Raw genomic sequence first — 12,584 nt, 5'->3', positions numbered from 1 at the left:
AACGTATTAGGGTTTGCTCTTGTACCCTAAACTCCACACCGAAACCCGCCGCCGTCGCTCTCAAAGAAAGATGAAGACGATCTTGTCATCCGAGACGATGGACATCCCCGAAGGCGTCGTGATCAAGGTCCACGCCAAGGTGATCGAAGTAGAAGGCCCACGCGGGAAACTCACTCGTGATTTCAAGCATCTCAACCTCGATTTCCAGCTCATCACAGACGCCGTCACCGGCAAGCGACAGCTCAAGATCGATTCTTGGTTCGGATCTCGCAAAGCCAGTGCTTCCATCAGAACCGCTCTGAGCCACGTCAGCAACCTCATCGCCGGTGTCACTCAGGGTTTCCTTTACAAGATGAGGTTTGTGTATGCTCATTTCCCCATCAATGCTTCCATCTCCGGTGACAACAAGTCTATTGAGATCCGTAACTTCCTTGGGGAGAAGAAGGTTCGTTTTTGCTTTTTCTGTTTTTGTTTTTTTTTGAGGGTTTTGTGTTTTTGGTTTGGTAATGTGATAAATGGAATGGAACAGGTCAGGAAGGTTGATATGTTGGATGGTGTTACCATTGTTCGGTCTGAGAAGGTTAAGGATGAGATTACTCTTGAGGGAAATGATATCGAGCTTGTTTCACGCTCATGCGCTTTGATCAACCAGGTTACTCTCTGCTCTTACTAGTCTTGTTTCAAGCCTAGGATGTTGTGGAATCTTGAATTGAGAAATGTAAATGATGAATATATGAAATGGTTTCTATAAAATTGTTATGTTTAACAGTGCATAACATTTTATGAGATTGATTTCTATTATATAGACTTAAGAAAAATGAAATGTTATGGTGTTGAATATTGATTGTGATGTGGTTGGTGATGTTTTGCATTGTAAGCGGCAGTTGGTTTCCTTTGTCAACAATACTTCCGATCTTAGTTGTTTGTTTGATTTTTCAGAAATGCCATGTGAAGAAGAAGGATATCAGAAAGTTTCTTGATGGTATTTACGTGAGCGAGAAGGGAAAGATCGCTGTTGAAGAATGAAGAGAGCATGGTGTGGAAGAGTGATATAGTCGTAGCTTTCTGTTCACTTCTCATATGGGTTTGTAGTTTTGATTTCTTTGGACCAATTGATAATGCAAACTCATTATTATCCTTTATGTTTGGGTTTTTATTTACCCTTTTCTATTTAAAGTTTTTGAGACTATTTTATTCTCTATTTATTCTTGGAATTGGTTTTGAGTTATGCTATTTTATTGATCTTGAAAGAGTATTTTCTACATTCTTAATGCTTGTCTAGTTAATGAATTGCTGCGAGTGACATAGGGAGATGAACGTTTATTTATAACAAACTAGTTCTTAGAATATTTTCGTTGAACCTTGATTTTCTCCATCAAGATTTGTCTATCTCAACAAAACAGGAGATATAGAAGCATTTGTAGAGTTGTGTCAGACGGTCAAATATGAAGGAAAGTACTAATAGAGATTCAACTTTACTCCCAAGTCTCCAAGAATTTTCCTTGCTTAAAGGTATATACACAACCCTCCATTTCCATATACTTAAAAGCCTGTCTGTTAAATGCGAGTGGTTTCCTTGTTAAATGAAGAAATGGTTTGAACTTTGAACACAGTCCATAAAACATAGCTTCTGTAGGGAATCAATATCATTTTTGTCTAGAAAATGGGTAGCCTATCTATTTTATTCTTTAAAATCACAATATGCATAATGAAGGTTTCATTTAATTCAAGAAACAATGTTTAAACATGGCAAACCGAGAATAAAGGAGGCAATGGAGGAAAATGAGGCTGTTCTTGGTCAACCTCCTCTTTTCTCTCTAACCAACTGACCTTAGTTCTTGTTTTGCTAAAGAATAGAGACAATCCCTCGTTTTGTTACCTAATTTTGTTTTTTCTTTTTTTCTATTGTTCAGTAATCTTTATCACATTACTTACTTTCTATGATTGAGGTGATTCACATGTGACATTCGTTTACAAAATCCACCATGACATTCTCCTTCTTACAATAGTCATAATTTGTAATCAAACTTTGATCCATTGTTCAATCTCTTTTCAATCCCTCTTTTAAACTTTCAGTCTTTGCACTCAAGAATGGCTAAAGACAACACTGGTATTCATCACCAAACAGAAGCAAGAAGAAAGAAACTAACTTTGGTTCTTGGTGTAAGCGGACTCTGTATTTTGTTTTACGTGTTAGGCGCATGGCAAACCAGCAACGTCCCTGCTTCTTACTCCAAAATAGGATGTGAGACGCAATCAAATCCTTCTTCTACCTCATCCTCTTCCTCATCTTCTCAGTCAGCTGACTTAGATTTCAAAAGCCATAATCAGTTTGAGTTCAAGGAAACAAACCTAACCATCAAGAACTTCGAACCATGTGACTTGTCCCTCAGTGAATACACACCTTGCGAAGATCGACAAAGAGGAAGAAGATTCGATAGGAACATGATGAAATATAGAGAAAGGCACTGTCCTTCAAAAGACGAGCTCCTCTATTGTTTGATCCCTCCTCCACCGAACTACAAGATTCCATTCAAATGGCCTCAAAGCAGAGACTATGCTTGGTATGACAACATCCCTCACAAGGAGCTCAGTGTTGAGAAGGCAGTCCAAAACTGGATTCAAGTTGAAGGCGACCGGTTTAGATTCCCTGGTGGTGGAACTATGTTCCCCCGTGGAGCTGATGCTTATATAGATGACATTGCTAGGCTCATTCCTCTTACTGCTGGTGGAATCAGAACAGCTATTGACACCGGATGTGGTGTAAGTTTTTCACTTTGAATATTATATTTTCTTCTTTTTTTGGTAATCATGTTAAGTTCATACCTTTTGAGTAATATTATATTCTTTTATCAGTTTATTGTAAAGATTTAACTGAATTTGTTTTGAATCAGGTGGCGAGTTTTGGTGCTTACCTCTTGAAGAGAGACATTATGGCTGTGTCTTTTGCACCAAGAGACACACATGAAGCTCAGGTCCAGTTTGCTTTAGAACGTGGAGTTCCTGCCATAATCGGAATCATGGGATCAAAAAGACTTCCTTATCCAGCTAGAGCCTTTGATCTTGCTCATTGCTCTCGTTGTTTGATCCCTTGGTTTAAAAATGGTAAGTCTCTTTCTTTGTTCATATCTGAGGACTAATAATATTAACAAAATAAATCTTTTCCAGAGGGTTTGTACCTGATGGAGGTTGACCGGGTTTTAAGACCGGGCGGTTACTGGATCCTCTCCGGTCCACCGATTAACTGGAAACAGTACTGGAGAGGTTGGGAGAGAACAGAGGAGGATTTAAAGAAAGAACAAGATTCAATAGAAAATGTAGCAAAGAGTCTTTGTTGGAAGAAAGTGACTGAAAAAGGTGACTTGTCCATTTGGCAAAAGCCTATCAATCACATTGAGTGTAAGAAGCTCAAACAAAACAACAACTCACCTCCAATATGCACCTCGGACAACAACAACGCAGACTTCGCTTGGTAACGTAACACTCACATCTAGTCTTAACTTTGTGGTAAGAGTTGAAAACTTGATCTCTATTTTATTTTAGGTACAAAGACTTGGAGTCTTGCATAACGCCATTACCAGAAACTAACAATCCAGAGGAATCTTCGGACGGTGCGCTCGAGGATTGGCCGGACCGAGCGTTCGCGGTTCCTCCTAGGATCATTAGAGGAACGATACAAGACATGAACGCGGAGAAGTTCAGAGAAGACAACGAGGTTTGGAAAGAGAGGATAGCGTATTACAAGAAGATAGTGCCTGAGATTTCGCATGGGAGGTTCAGGAACATAATGGACATGAACGCTTACCTCGGTGGGTTCGCCGCGTCCATGCTGAAATACCCGTCATGGGTCATGAATGTTGTTCCGGTCGATGCGGAGAAACAAACGCTAGGCGTGATCTACGAGCGTGGACTGATTGGCACGTATCAAGACTGGTGTGAAGGATTCTCTACTTATCCAAGAACTTATGATATGATTCACGCGGGAGGCTTGTTCAGCTTTTACGAAAACAGGTAAGTAGAGTGAGCTTCCAACTCAACTCAAAGTCGTGTTTGCTATATATAATATTATTTTATGTGAGAGTTTCTAACAAATAAAAATGAAATGAATGATTGTGTTGTAAGGTGTGATTTTACGTTGATATTGTTGGAGATGGATCGAATACTGAGACCAGAAGGAACGGTTGTGATGAGAGATAATGTGGAAATGTTGACGAAAGTAGAGAGGATAGCGAAGGGAATGAAGTGGAACACTCAGATTGTAGATCATGAGAAAGGTCCGTACAACCCTGAGAAGATTCTTGTTGCTGTCAAAACTTATTGGACTGGTCAGCCTTCTAACAACAACAACAACAACAACAACAACAACTAGTTTTTCCAACTCTCTTTGGTAGCTGGAAGTCCATGTCCTCTTGTGTGTGTGTTTTTTTAACTAAATTTCGGTTTTGTACTTCTTTTCCAAAATCATGTTTAAACACAATCAGGTTTAGAACCAAGCAATCTCAAAAGATGATATTTTAACTTCACGCCTCTAGTTATTTATAAAATCAAAGCAGTTTACGATTAATTTTTAATTAAAAATAAATATAATTTGCATTGAAATTTTAAAATAATATTTTTTGTGTAACAAAAAATGTTAAAATGACATTTACAGAAAAATATATATTATTGTTGAATATTCTCAGTAAGACAGTAATTCTACCGTATTTCTCTGACCATCTACATGTTATTTACAAAGAAATTCCTCTCCACGTCTAAACCAAATGATGCTCTGCAATCATTATAAAAACGTTTTCTTCATATCAACTAATTTTAATTACCTTAAAAAAGATAAGAAACTCAAACCAATTTTTTTTTAAAAAAGAAAAAAGAAACTCAAACCATACAAAAAGGTATTCTGAATTGAACAAATGTTGTCCGTGCGATGGAACTAAAGGCCACTTGCAATCAATTAAGCAACGTTATATATCAGGATCCAACATTTGTCATTCAACCACACTTGCAATTCAAACTCTATAACCTGATTAATTACTAGTTGGTTGCTACTATAACTCTACCATCACGTGTCCTATTTTTCTATAATTAAAATAGTTTGAAAAAATAACGGAAATATATGTAAGTTGTTATTAATTACACTTTTCTGACCAATAATATTTAAAATAAATAAAATTATTTATAAATCAATATAATTTACAAATAATTTTAGCTAAAATTAAGTATAATTTACATTGAAATTGTAAAGTAGTATTTTTTGTATAGCAAAAATAAAAATAAGGTTATAATGACATTTATTATGAAACAGTAAAAATATAATTTTGTAAAAAAAATTATATTATTTTATTTGCTTAAATGGTAAATAAACTCAAACAATAGCAAAAACAATACTTATAGTCAGAAATGAATAAATGTCGTCATTATGATGGAACTAAAGTCCGCTTGCAATTGAATAAATCAAAGTTATATAGCAGGACTAGGTCTGGGCGTTTTTACCCGAACCCGAAGTACTTACCTAAACCCGGACCGAAAAAACCGAAACTGAATCCGAACTGTTATACAAAAAATATCCAAATGGGACTTATGAGCTTAGTACTTTGGTGTTTGGTTATAACCCAAACCGATCCAAAATCCGAACTAGGATTCGAAGATATCCGAAATTAGTTAAATATGTTAATTTGATATATTTTAAGGTGATATAGATATTTTGACTATTCAAAATATTTTTGTAGTTTGTTTTATTTTTTATTTTGAATTATTTTTAGCTAATTTAGTTAGTTTAACTAATATTTAATTAGATTTGTAAACAATTTATATATTTTGAAACAAAAATTTGTTACTTTTTGAGGTTTAAAAAATATATTTTTGAACGATTTTAAATATTGGTTACATCCGATCCGAACCGAATCCGGAAGGAACCGAACCGAATCCGATCCGATAATTAGTAAATACCGAATGGTACTTCTAAGCATAAATCCGAAAATCCAAAAATCCGAATCATACGAAAAATAGTATCTATGTAGTTTGTTTGTATAGTAGTGATTGAAATATATTTAGATAATATTTGTAGTTATTTATTTTAAAATTAAACTTTGACGTGTTTAATATTAAAATAGTAATAAAAATAGACAGAATAATAATAATAAATACCAAAAAAAAGAAGCCAGGATATTGAAAAAGAAAAGAAAGGAAAGGTGTGGGTGTGAGCAAGCGTGTGATGATTTAATGATATGCTATTTTCGTGAATTCCTTCCTCATCACACTCAAATCCAAACACTAACCTTTGATTACAAAAAAAAAAAAAGAAAAAAAAGAATCAAACATTTTGTGGAGAAGAAGAAGAAGAAGACCTCTCCTCTCCAAATTTCAATCGAATTGAATTCGCTCCCCGGGAGACGTGATCCGATCTCATCTTCGCGTTCTATATATATCCTAAGATGGAAGTCGAAGAAGAAGTAAAACGAATGGTGGAGGAGGTTAAAGAGCTCCACGACTCCGCCGCTTCCTTCATCTCTTCTTCTTCCCACCAAGAGCTCACCCTCCGTCAAAAAGCCTCCTCCCTCGACGCATCCCTCCGCCGCCTCCACTCAACTCTCGCCTCCGACAAGCGTCTCGATCCCAAGCTCCTCGAGAAGGCATCCATTCATCCTTCTAAATCTCCCTCTCTCTCTCTCTCTCTCTCTATCGAATCCTGAAACTTCTTGTTCTTGTTTTTAACACAGCTAGAGGAAGATCTGCATCGTGCTAGATGCATGCTCGCTGATGGAGATCTCTCTTCCTTCCTCCCATCCAAACCCCAAGGTTTTCTAATTTTTTTTTTAATCTAATTTCCCCATTTCGATTCCGGTTCATGACTCAAAATTTGATTGAAGCAGGACGGTTTGTGAGAATGTTTCTGGGGCCTGTGAATGTTCGAGCCTCGCGTAAAGAGATTCAGCTCAAAGTCAAAGAAGAATACAATAGCTACAGAGTTTAGTGTTTTTTGTTTTTGTTTTTTGTTTTCTCCTTTTTGCATGTATGTGTCATTTAATCTGTTGTTTTCTATTCTATGGGGAAGCAGGACAAGACTGCTCTTCTCTTTCTTTTCTTCCCTGCAGCACTTATGATTCTCAGATCTTATTACTGGGATGGTTGCTTGCCTGCCTTTCCTGTTCAGCTCTATGAGGTCAAATCTAAATAGTTTTTTTTTTAAAACTGATTTGTGTTCTTGATTAGTGTTTAAAGTCTTTTCCTTTTCTTTAAAAAAAAATTAAATATCAGGCTTGGCTGTTGTTCCTCTATGCTGGGTTGGCTATGCGAGAGAACGTATTAAGAGCCAACGGGAGCGATATCCGTCCATGGTACTCTTTTGCTCAGTTGATTATGGTCTCTCATGTTTCTCTTTGCGTCGTGCTAGTGTTGATCTTAATACCTATTTACTCTCGCTAGTGAAGACCATATGAATTCAGTTTTACATGTGGACCTTAGGTTCTATATTCACCATGCACATGTATTGCTCTGTTTTTTCTGGTGCCGTCCTCTCTACCTTTTGCTTATATAATATTATGTATGCTGCTTATCTTATTTATTTCTCTAAGATGGTTCTAATTCGGTGCCTTCGTTCTTTATATGCCATGGCGATTAGCGAACATGTTGATACTTCCCTCTAAAGGGTCTCTTTTATTTGGTATATAAGCGTAGTAATCTGTTGATGAAACGGTAGCTTATATTGTTTTGTTTAGTAGAAACTATAGTTCTTTATATTTCATGCGTAAAAGGAGGGAGCTTTAGCTTCGATAGAATCCTCTTTGGGTGGGGGATTTAATATGTTATTACCTAGATAATCTATTTATTTGTACTCGTGTGTTTTGTTTGTCTTATCAAGATAGTCTCATGGGTGACTTAAACTCTGAACCTGATATGTTTTTTTTCAGGTGGCTATATCATCACTACTGTGCCATGGGGATGGCCCTTGTCAGCCTCACATGGGAAATCAAAGGTCAACCAAACTGTGTCCAGAAACAGGTATTGCGTAGAGTTATTTCTTATTATGCAAACTAAAACTAAATCTTAGGATTGAGCTCAATCATCTACAGAGAGGAGTTCATCTCTTCCTGCAATGGGCTATGATGCAAGGTGTTGCCATGCTTCTGCAAAACAGATACCAACGCCAACGATTATACACTCGCATAGCACTGGGAAAGGTGTCTTATAATCTGCACTTTTCCTCAGTCCAAAATTTTATCCGCTTTTGAAAAACAGCTCTAATGTTTGTGTTGCGAATATTCTTCAGGCTAAGAGAATGGATGTTGTGTGGGGAGAAACGGCTGGAGTTGATGGACAGCTATGGCTGTTATGTCCTATACTCTTCATTTTACAGGTGAGCGTTTTGCTATATTTATACCAATCAAGTTTATGCTAAAACATTTCCATACTTCTCATTTCCTCCACTGGGTGCCGTCATTGTCGTTAACTACTGTAAAGATCCATCAAAATTGTAGATATAATATTTTCCTTAAGTGTATATTTGACTTCCAGACATTTCACAAGTTAACTAGCTTTCATGATATTTGGCATTTAACAACGGAACATCTCTGTTCTGTGCACACCAATCCAAAAGAAACTTCGTGCAGTTTATGCTAGGGATCTTGAGGTTATTTTGTTTAGCCTATTGGGCCTAACACGTTTATAACTTTGGCAAAATTCAGGGGTTTCAAGCATACGTTGGACTGCTGTTACTAAGGGCAGCATTAACAGGAGTTGTTGCTGAGTGGCAGGTATAGTTTTTTTTTTCTCTTTTGGCAACACTTGTGCATTATCTACCTCTGGTATGAGCCAATGAGAACGTCAATGAAAAGGAAGTGAAAGTAACAGAACATGATCATAAATGTTGAGAACTTTATCTATGGTGTCATATTTCAGGTGACGGTTTGTGGCATTCTTCTGGTAGTGATGGCTGTTGGAAACTTCATAAACACAGTAGAGACATTGATGGCAAAGTCGAGGGTTAAGGCAAAGATGAAGAAAAGCAAAAGCAGAGCAGAGCTTAATCACACTTCATAGTTCTCAACTCTGGGGTCTCTTGTCTCTTTCTCGCATTTCATAAATTTTGTTTTTTTTTTTTAAGGCCACGAAAGTCTCATCCTGGGATTCTGAAAACTATGAACATCCTTTTCTGTGTATATGGAAGTGGCAGTTGATATTTGATGGTCTTTTGTTGTATTTGTATAATTTTAACTGATATTTTATAGGCTTCTCTCTTAAGTGTCAGGTGATGGTGATGAAATAAGACATAGCTTTGTCTTTTTTTTTTTTGTGCATAGACACTTCAGTTGGGATTGGGAATAAGGTAACTAACTCACACATGGTTTTACTTATGTTTGGCTTTCGTGTATATCTTTAGTAGTTCGTATGAGTGGGCGTAGAAACGACCAAAAAGTTTATGTTTTCGTTTGAGCAGATTGGAGACGTTGGGTTAGGTGTTTTGATCCGAGTCTGTTTTGTCGGATTTAAATCTATTTGCTCATGCTTCATTAAGTCTAATGATATAAAGCTTGACTAAACAACACTCTGCTTATATTAAACAACCAGGTTATAACATTTCTAAACAGGGCCCAACAAGCCTAATATGCAATATGCAAAAAAAAAGCTATTTGAGATAATTGTCGTATGTATGTATATTTGATCTGTATAATTTGTTTGCTTTGCGTCTTTATACGAACCTCTTTATTTAAGTCGCAGAGATACATCGTATATATCACTAAATTATATGAGTAGACTGTCGGTGTTTGGTTGGTGCTTTGTAGTAGAATATGTGGGGGAGGGGACTGAGTCTACAGTAGCATCTCTCACGTTTGCTCTCGGAAAGAAAGAAAGGGACAAAGAATCTAACTTTCGGATTTGACGACAATATTTATTTCTATTTATATTAATGGAAGAGCCAAAAATTGTATTCTTCTTAAAGAGTGTGAAAAAGAAGAAAAGTATTGCGTTACGACAATGATTCTTCGACTGTTCGCTGTGATCAATGCGTGTGTTTATAATATACATTAGTATTTATAAATATATGAGATCTTCATCTGGACATACATGTAGTTAGGCCTTGGCACGAAGGAAATACCAGTTAATTTTTATGTATTTGTTATTCGGTTTTGCTTTAATTCAAATAATTAATTAAATTTGGTACACAGCATATCAAACTTGCACAAGCCGAATTGACATACATGTACATAGTACTTGACTTGTTTAAACGAATACGAAAAGTCTATATATCAAACGAAACCAGGAAAAACATAGGAGATCATAGAGTCCATATGTAACACAACATCAACATATTATACTCCACATTCTTGAACATTCACAAACCGAACTCCAAAGAACCATATCAACCGACACTCTCTTTATATCATGGCACTAACAAAGGAAAAAGGATCTCTGACAACTGTTTTCGGGATCCGAAAGAGAGTCCTCGGATTTTTTTTTTCTGAACACAACCTTTTGCAGTTAACTATTTTCAACTATTTCTCCTTCCCCTATCAACAAATTTACAAAAATGCAAAAAATGTGAGAAATGAGGCGTATAGAGCCAAAACCAAAAGCAAAGAAAAAGAATGATCTTTGTCCAAAAAAAAAAAAAAAAGAATGATTAGAAAAAGTAAAAGTAAAAGGAAGAGTAGTAGTAGTTAGAACGTCAGAACTCAGAAAGTCTGCTTCAGAGGAAGCTTTCAACATTCTTCAAAAAATGGCAGATTTAAGAATCGGTCAAACTCTGCCTCCCGATCCAAACTCTTCTTCTTTATTACAAATCTAACAAACCCATTAACTCCAAACCCCTAAATCCCTAATCTTCATTCTCCGATCTAAATCCCAGAAAAATCTACTCTGTTTCTCACTAAGCTACTCTGTTTCCAATGGCTTGTTTCTTGAAATGCGTCCCGTTCAATGTCACCCCGACGATCACGGACAAACCCACAAGCAAAGAAGGATCTCTAGCCGTCTCCGGCGTCACCCGTTACAGCTGGGATGACGTTGAGGCTCTCACTTCCAACTTCTCTAGACTGATTGGTTCTGGTGGCTACAGCAGTATCTACATGGCTCGCTTGTCTAGCTCAGCCAAAGCTGCTCTCAAGGTTCACGTTAGCAGCCACCGTCTTTACAAGATCTTCAAACTCGAGCTTGATATCTTGCTCCGTCTTCACCATCCAAATATCGTCAAGCTTCTCGGCTATTTCGACGATTCAGGTACCGCTTCTGAAAACCAGTTTGTGGTTTGATCAAGCATGTCTTAGAATCAATGTTTTAAATATCTCTAGGCTGTGATTAGACGTTTTATAGAGGATTATTGTTTATGCGGGTGTCTAGACTGATTTTTTTTAAAAAAAAGTTATGCTTAAAAAATGTTTCACTCATACTTGATTTGCCGACTAGGCGGGGGTCGCCTAGAGCGATTTTTAGAACACTGCTTAGAATCTTTTGAATATGAAATTGATGTTCTTCTTGTTCGTAATTTCAGAAGAAAATGGTGCTCTTCTTCTTGAATACCTTCCACAAGGGAACCTACAAGAGAAGCTACATAGAAACAGCAAACAAGTCTTGCCATGGAGGAACCGCGTCGCCATTGCGTTGCAGCTAGTTCAAGCCATTGAACACATTCACGAGAAATGTATCCCTCAGATCGTGCACGGGGACATCAAATCTTCCAACGTGCTTCTTGACAAAAACTTAAACTCTAAGCTTTGTGATTTCGGGTCAGCCAAAGTCGGGTTCTCTTCGATGGTTCAGCCGTCTACGATGTCACCTAGATCAAGACATGTTACCATGGTGGGATCTCCGGGGTACACAGACCCACACTACTTAAGAACCGGGGTTGCTTCTAAGAAGATGGATATGTATGGGTTTGGAGTTGTGGTTCTTGAGTTGGTTTCAGGAAAAGAAGCGTTTTCTGCTGGCAAAGGCGAGATGCTGGCTCATGTAGCGGCTCCACTTATCCAAGAGATTCTTGATCATTCAAGTGTAGACGTTGCAGAAGACAGTGTGAGAGGGTTTTTGGATCCGAGGTTGTTAAGAGATAGCATTGATATTATCGATGAAGTGAAGGCAATGCTGAGTGTGGCTGCGCTCTGTATCGGTAGCCCACCATCTCTAAGACCTTCAGCCTCTCGAGTGGCGGAAAGTCTTATACAGAAGATCCCATCTTTGAGTTTCCTTGGTTGTGGTAAAAAGCGTGTGATTTGAAGGCATCCAATGATTTTTAAATTTTTGTTTGAATAGGGCTGTGTGAAACTAAGTAAATAACTCTTTGTTTTGTTATGTGAATAGCATCCGGAAATAACATTTCGTGTAATTATCGTTTTTGATCCTCTGTGTGATTGTTGTCTGAAAATCTTAAGAGAGAGAAAGTAATTCAAAACTTCAGGGCTCGTCTTTATCATCTCTTTCATATGCAATCAGAGCCATTGTAAACCTTAGCCAGGTGTTTCAATGGCTTAAATCCTTATCTTTTCCTGAGTAATGTTTATGTTTTAACCTCGGTAACTCTGAAACTCACCGAAGGAAACTATCTCCTTTGGAAGGCTCAGTTCGAATCCCTCCTGTCTAGTCAAAAACTCTTAGGC

The 12,584-nt window shown here is 37.2% G+C and overlaps 4 protein-coding genes across 4 annotated transcripts; all 4 read left to right on the top strand.

Moving 5' to 3' along the window:
* On the top strand, positions 1-1,189 carry LOC108821691 (60S ribosomal protein L9-2). The gene is made up of 3 exons (XM_018594684.2): positions 1-445; positions 530-652; positions 940-1,189. Exons 1-3 carry the CDS (start codon positions 71-73, stop codon positions 1,024-1,026), a joined length of 585 nt encoding a protein of 194 aa, XP_018450186.1. The 5' UTR covers positions 1-70; the 3' UTR covers positions 1,027-1,189.
* A 133-nt stretch (positions 1,190-1,322) lies between these two features.
* Positions 1,323-4,521, top strand: LOC108843287 (probable methyltransferase PMT17). The gene is made up of 6 exons (XM_018616449.2): positions 1,323-1,512; positions 2,077-2,763; positions 2,895-3,105; positions 3,169-3,472; positions 3,544-4,011; positions 4,123-4,521. Exons 2-6 carry the CDS (start codon positions 2,092-2,094, stop codon positions 4,367-4,369), a joined length of 1,902 nt encoding a protein of 633 aa, XP_018471951.2. The 5' UTR covers positions 1,323-1,512; positions 2,077-2,091; the 3' UTR covers positions 4,370-4,521.
* A 1,674-nt stretch (positions 4,522-6,195) lies between these two features.
* On the top strand, positions 6,196-9,240 carry LOC108843288 (uncharacterized). Its single transcript, XM_018616451.2, has 10 exons — positions 6,196-6,626; positions 6,714-6,792; positions 6,867-6,961; positions 7,052-7,156; positions 7,252-7,331; positions 7,905-7,995; positions 8,067-8,174; positions 8,264-8,350; positions 8,679-8,747; positions 8,893-9,240. The coding sequence occupies exons 1-10, from the start codon at positions 6,429-6,431 to the stop codon at positions 9,031-9,033; spliced, it is 1,053 nt and encodes a 350-aa protein (XP_018471953.1). The 5' UTR covers positions 6,196-6,428; the 3' UTR covers positions 9,034-9,240.
* Positions 9,241-10,635: 1,395 nt separating this feature from the next.
* LOC108843705 (probable receptor-like protein kinase At4g10390) lies at positions 10,636-12,313 on the top strand. Its single transcript, XM_018616961.2, has 2 exons — positions 10,636-11,211; positions 11,483-12,313. The coding sequence occupies exons 1-2, from the start codon at positions 10,881-10,883 to the stop codon at positions 12,202-12,204; spliced, it is 1,053 nt and encodes a 350-aa protein (XP_018472463.1). The 5' UTR covers positions 10,636-10,880; the 3' UTR covers positions 12,205-12,313.
* Positions 12,314-12,584: the final 271 nt, after the last annotated feature.

The sequence above is a fragment of the Raphanus sativus genome, chromosome 2 (genome assembly GCF_000801105.2).
Source record: "Raphanus sativus cultivar WK10039 chromosome 2, ASM80110v3, whole genome shotgun sequence".
In the NCBI taxonomy this organism is placed as follows: Eukaryota; Viridiplantae; Streptophyta; class Magnoliopsida; order Brassicales; family Brassicaceae; genus Raphanus; species Raphanus sativus.
The sequence above is the reverse complement of the archived record's forward strand: the minus strand, read 5'-3'. Positions and strand labels throughout refer to the sequence as shown.

Bases quoted from the DNA above. Each gene is read 5' to 3' on its own strand.
- LOC108821691 (XM_018594684.2), top strand. From the start codon at position 71: ATGAAGACGATCTTGTCATCCGAGACGATGGACATCCCCGAAGGCGTC. The intron at 446-529 runs GTTCGTTTTTGC...GGAATGGAACAG, and splicing joins ACTTCCTTGGGGAGAAGAAG to GTCAGGAAGGTTGATATGTT. The intron at 653-939 runs GTTACTCTCTGC...TTGATTTTTCAG, and splicing joins CATGCGCTTTGATCAACCAG to AAATGCCATGTGAAGAAGAA.
- LOC108843287 (XM_018616449.2), top strand. From the start codon at position 2,092: ATGGCTAAAGACAACACTGGTATTCATCACCAAACAGAAGCAAGAAGA. The intron at 2,764-2,894 runs GTAAGTTTTTCA...GTTTTGAATCAG, and splicing joins CTATTGACACCGGATGTGGT to GTGGCGAGTTTTGGTGCTTA. The intron at 3,106-3,168 runs GTAAGTCTCTTT...AATCTTTTCCAG, and splicing joins GATCCCTTGGTTTAAAAATG to AGGGTTTGTACCTGATGGAG.
- LOC108843288 (XM_018616451.2), top strand. From the start codon at position 6,429: ATGGAAGTCGAAGAAGAAGTAAAACGAATGGTGGAGGAGGTTAAAGAG. The intron at 6,627-6,713 runs GCATCCATTCAT...TTTTTAACACAG, and splicing joins ATCCCAAGCTCCTCGAGAAG to CTAGAGGAAGATCTGCATCG. The intron at 8,748-8,892 runs GTATAGTTTTTT...GTCATATTTCAG, and splicing joins GAGTTGTTGCTGAGTGGCAG to GTGACGGTTTGTGGCATTCT.
- LOC108843705 (XM_018616961.2), top strand. From the start codon at position 10,881: ATGGCTTGTTTCTTGAAATGCGTCCCGTTCAATGTCACCCCGACGATC. The intron at 11,212-11,482 runs GTACCGCTTCTG...TCGTAATTTCAG, and splicing joins CGGCTATTTCGACGATTCAG to AAGAAAATGGTGCTCTTCTT.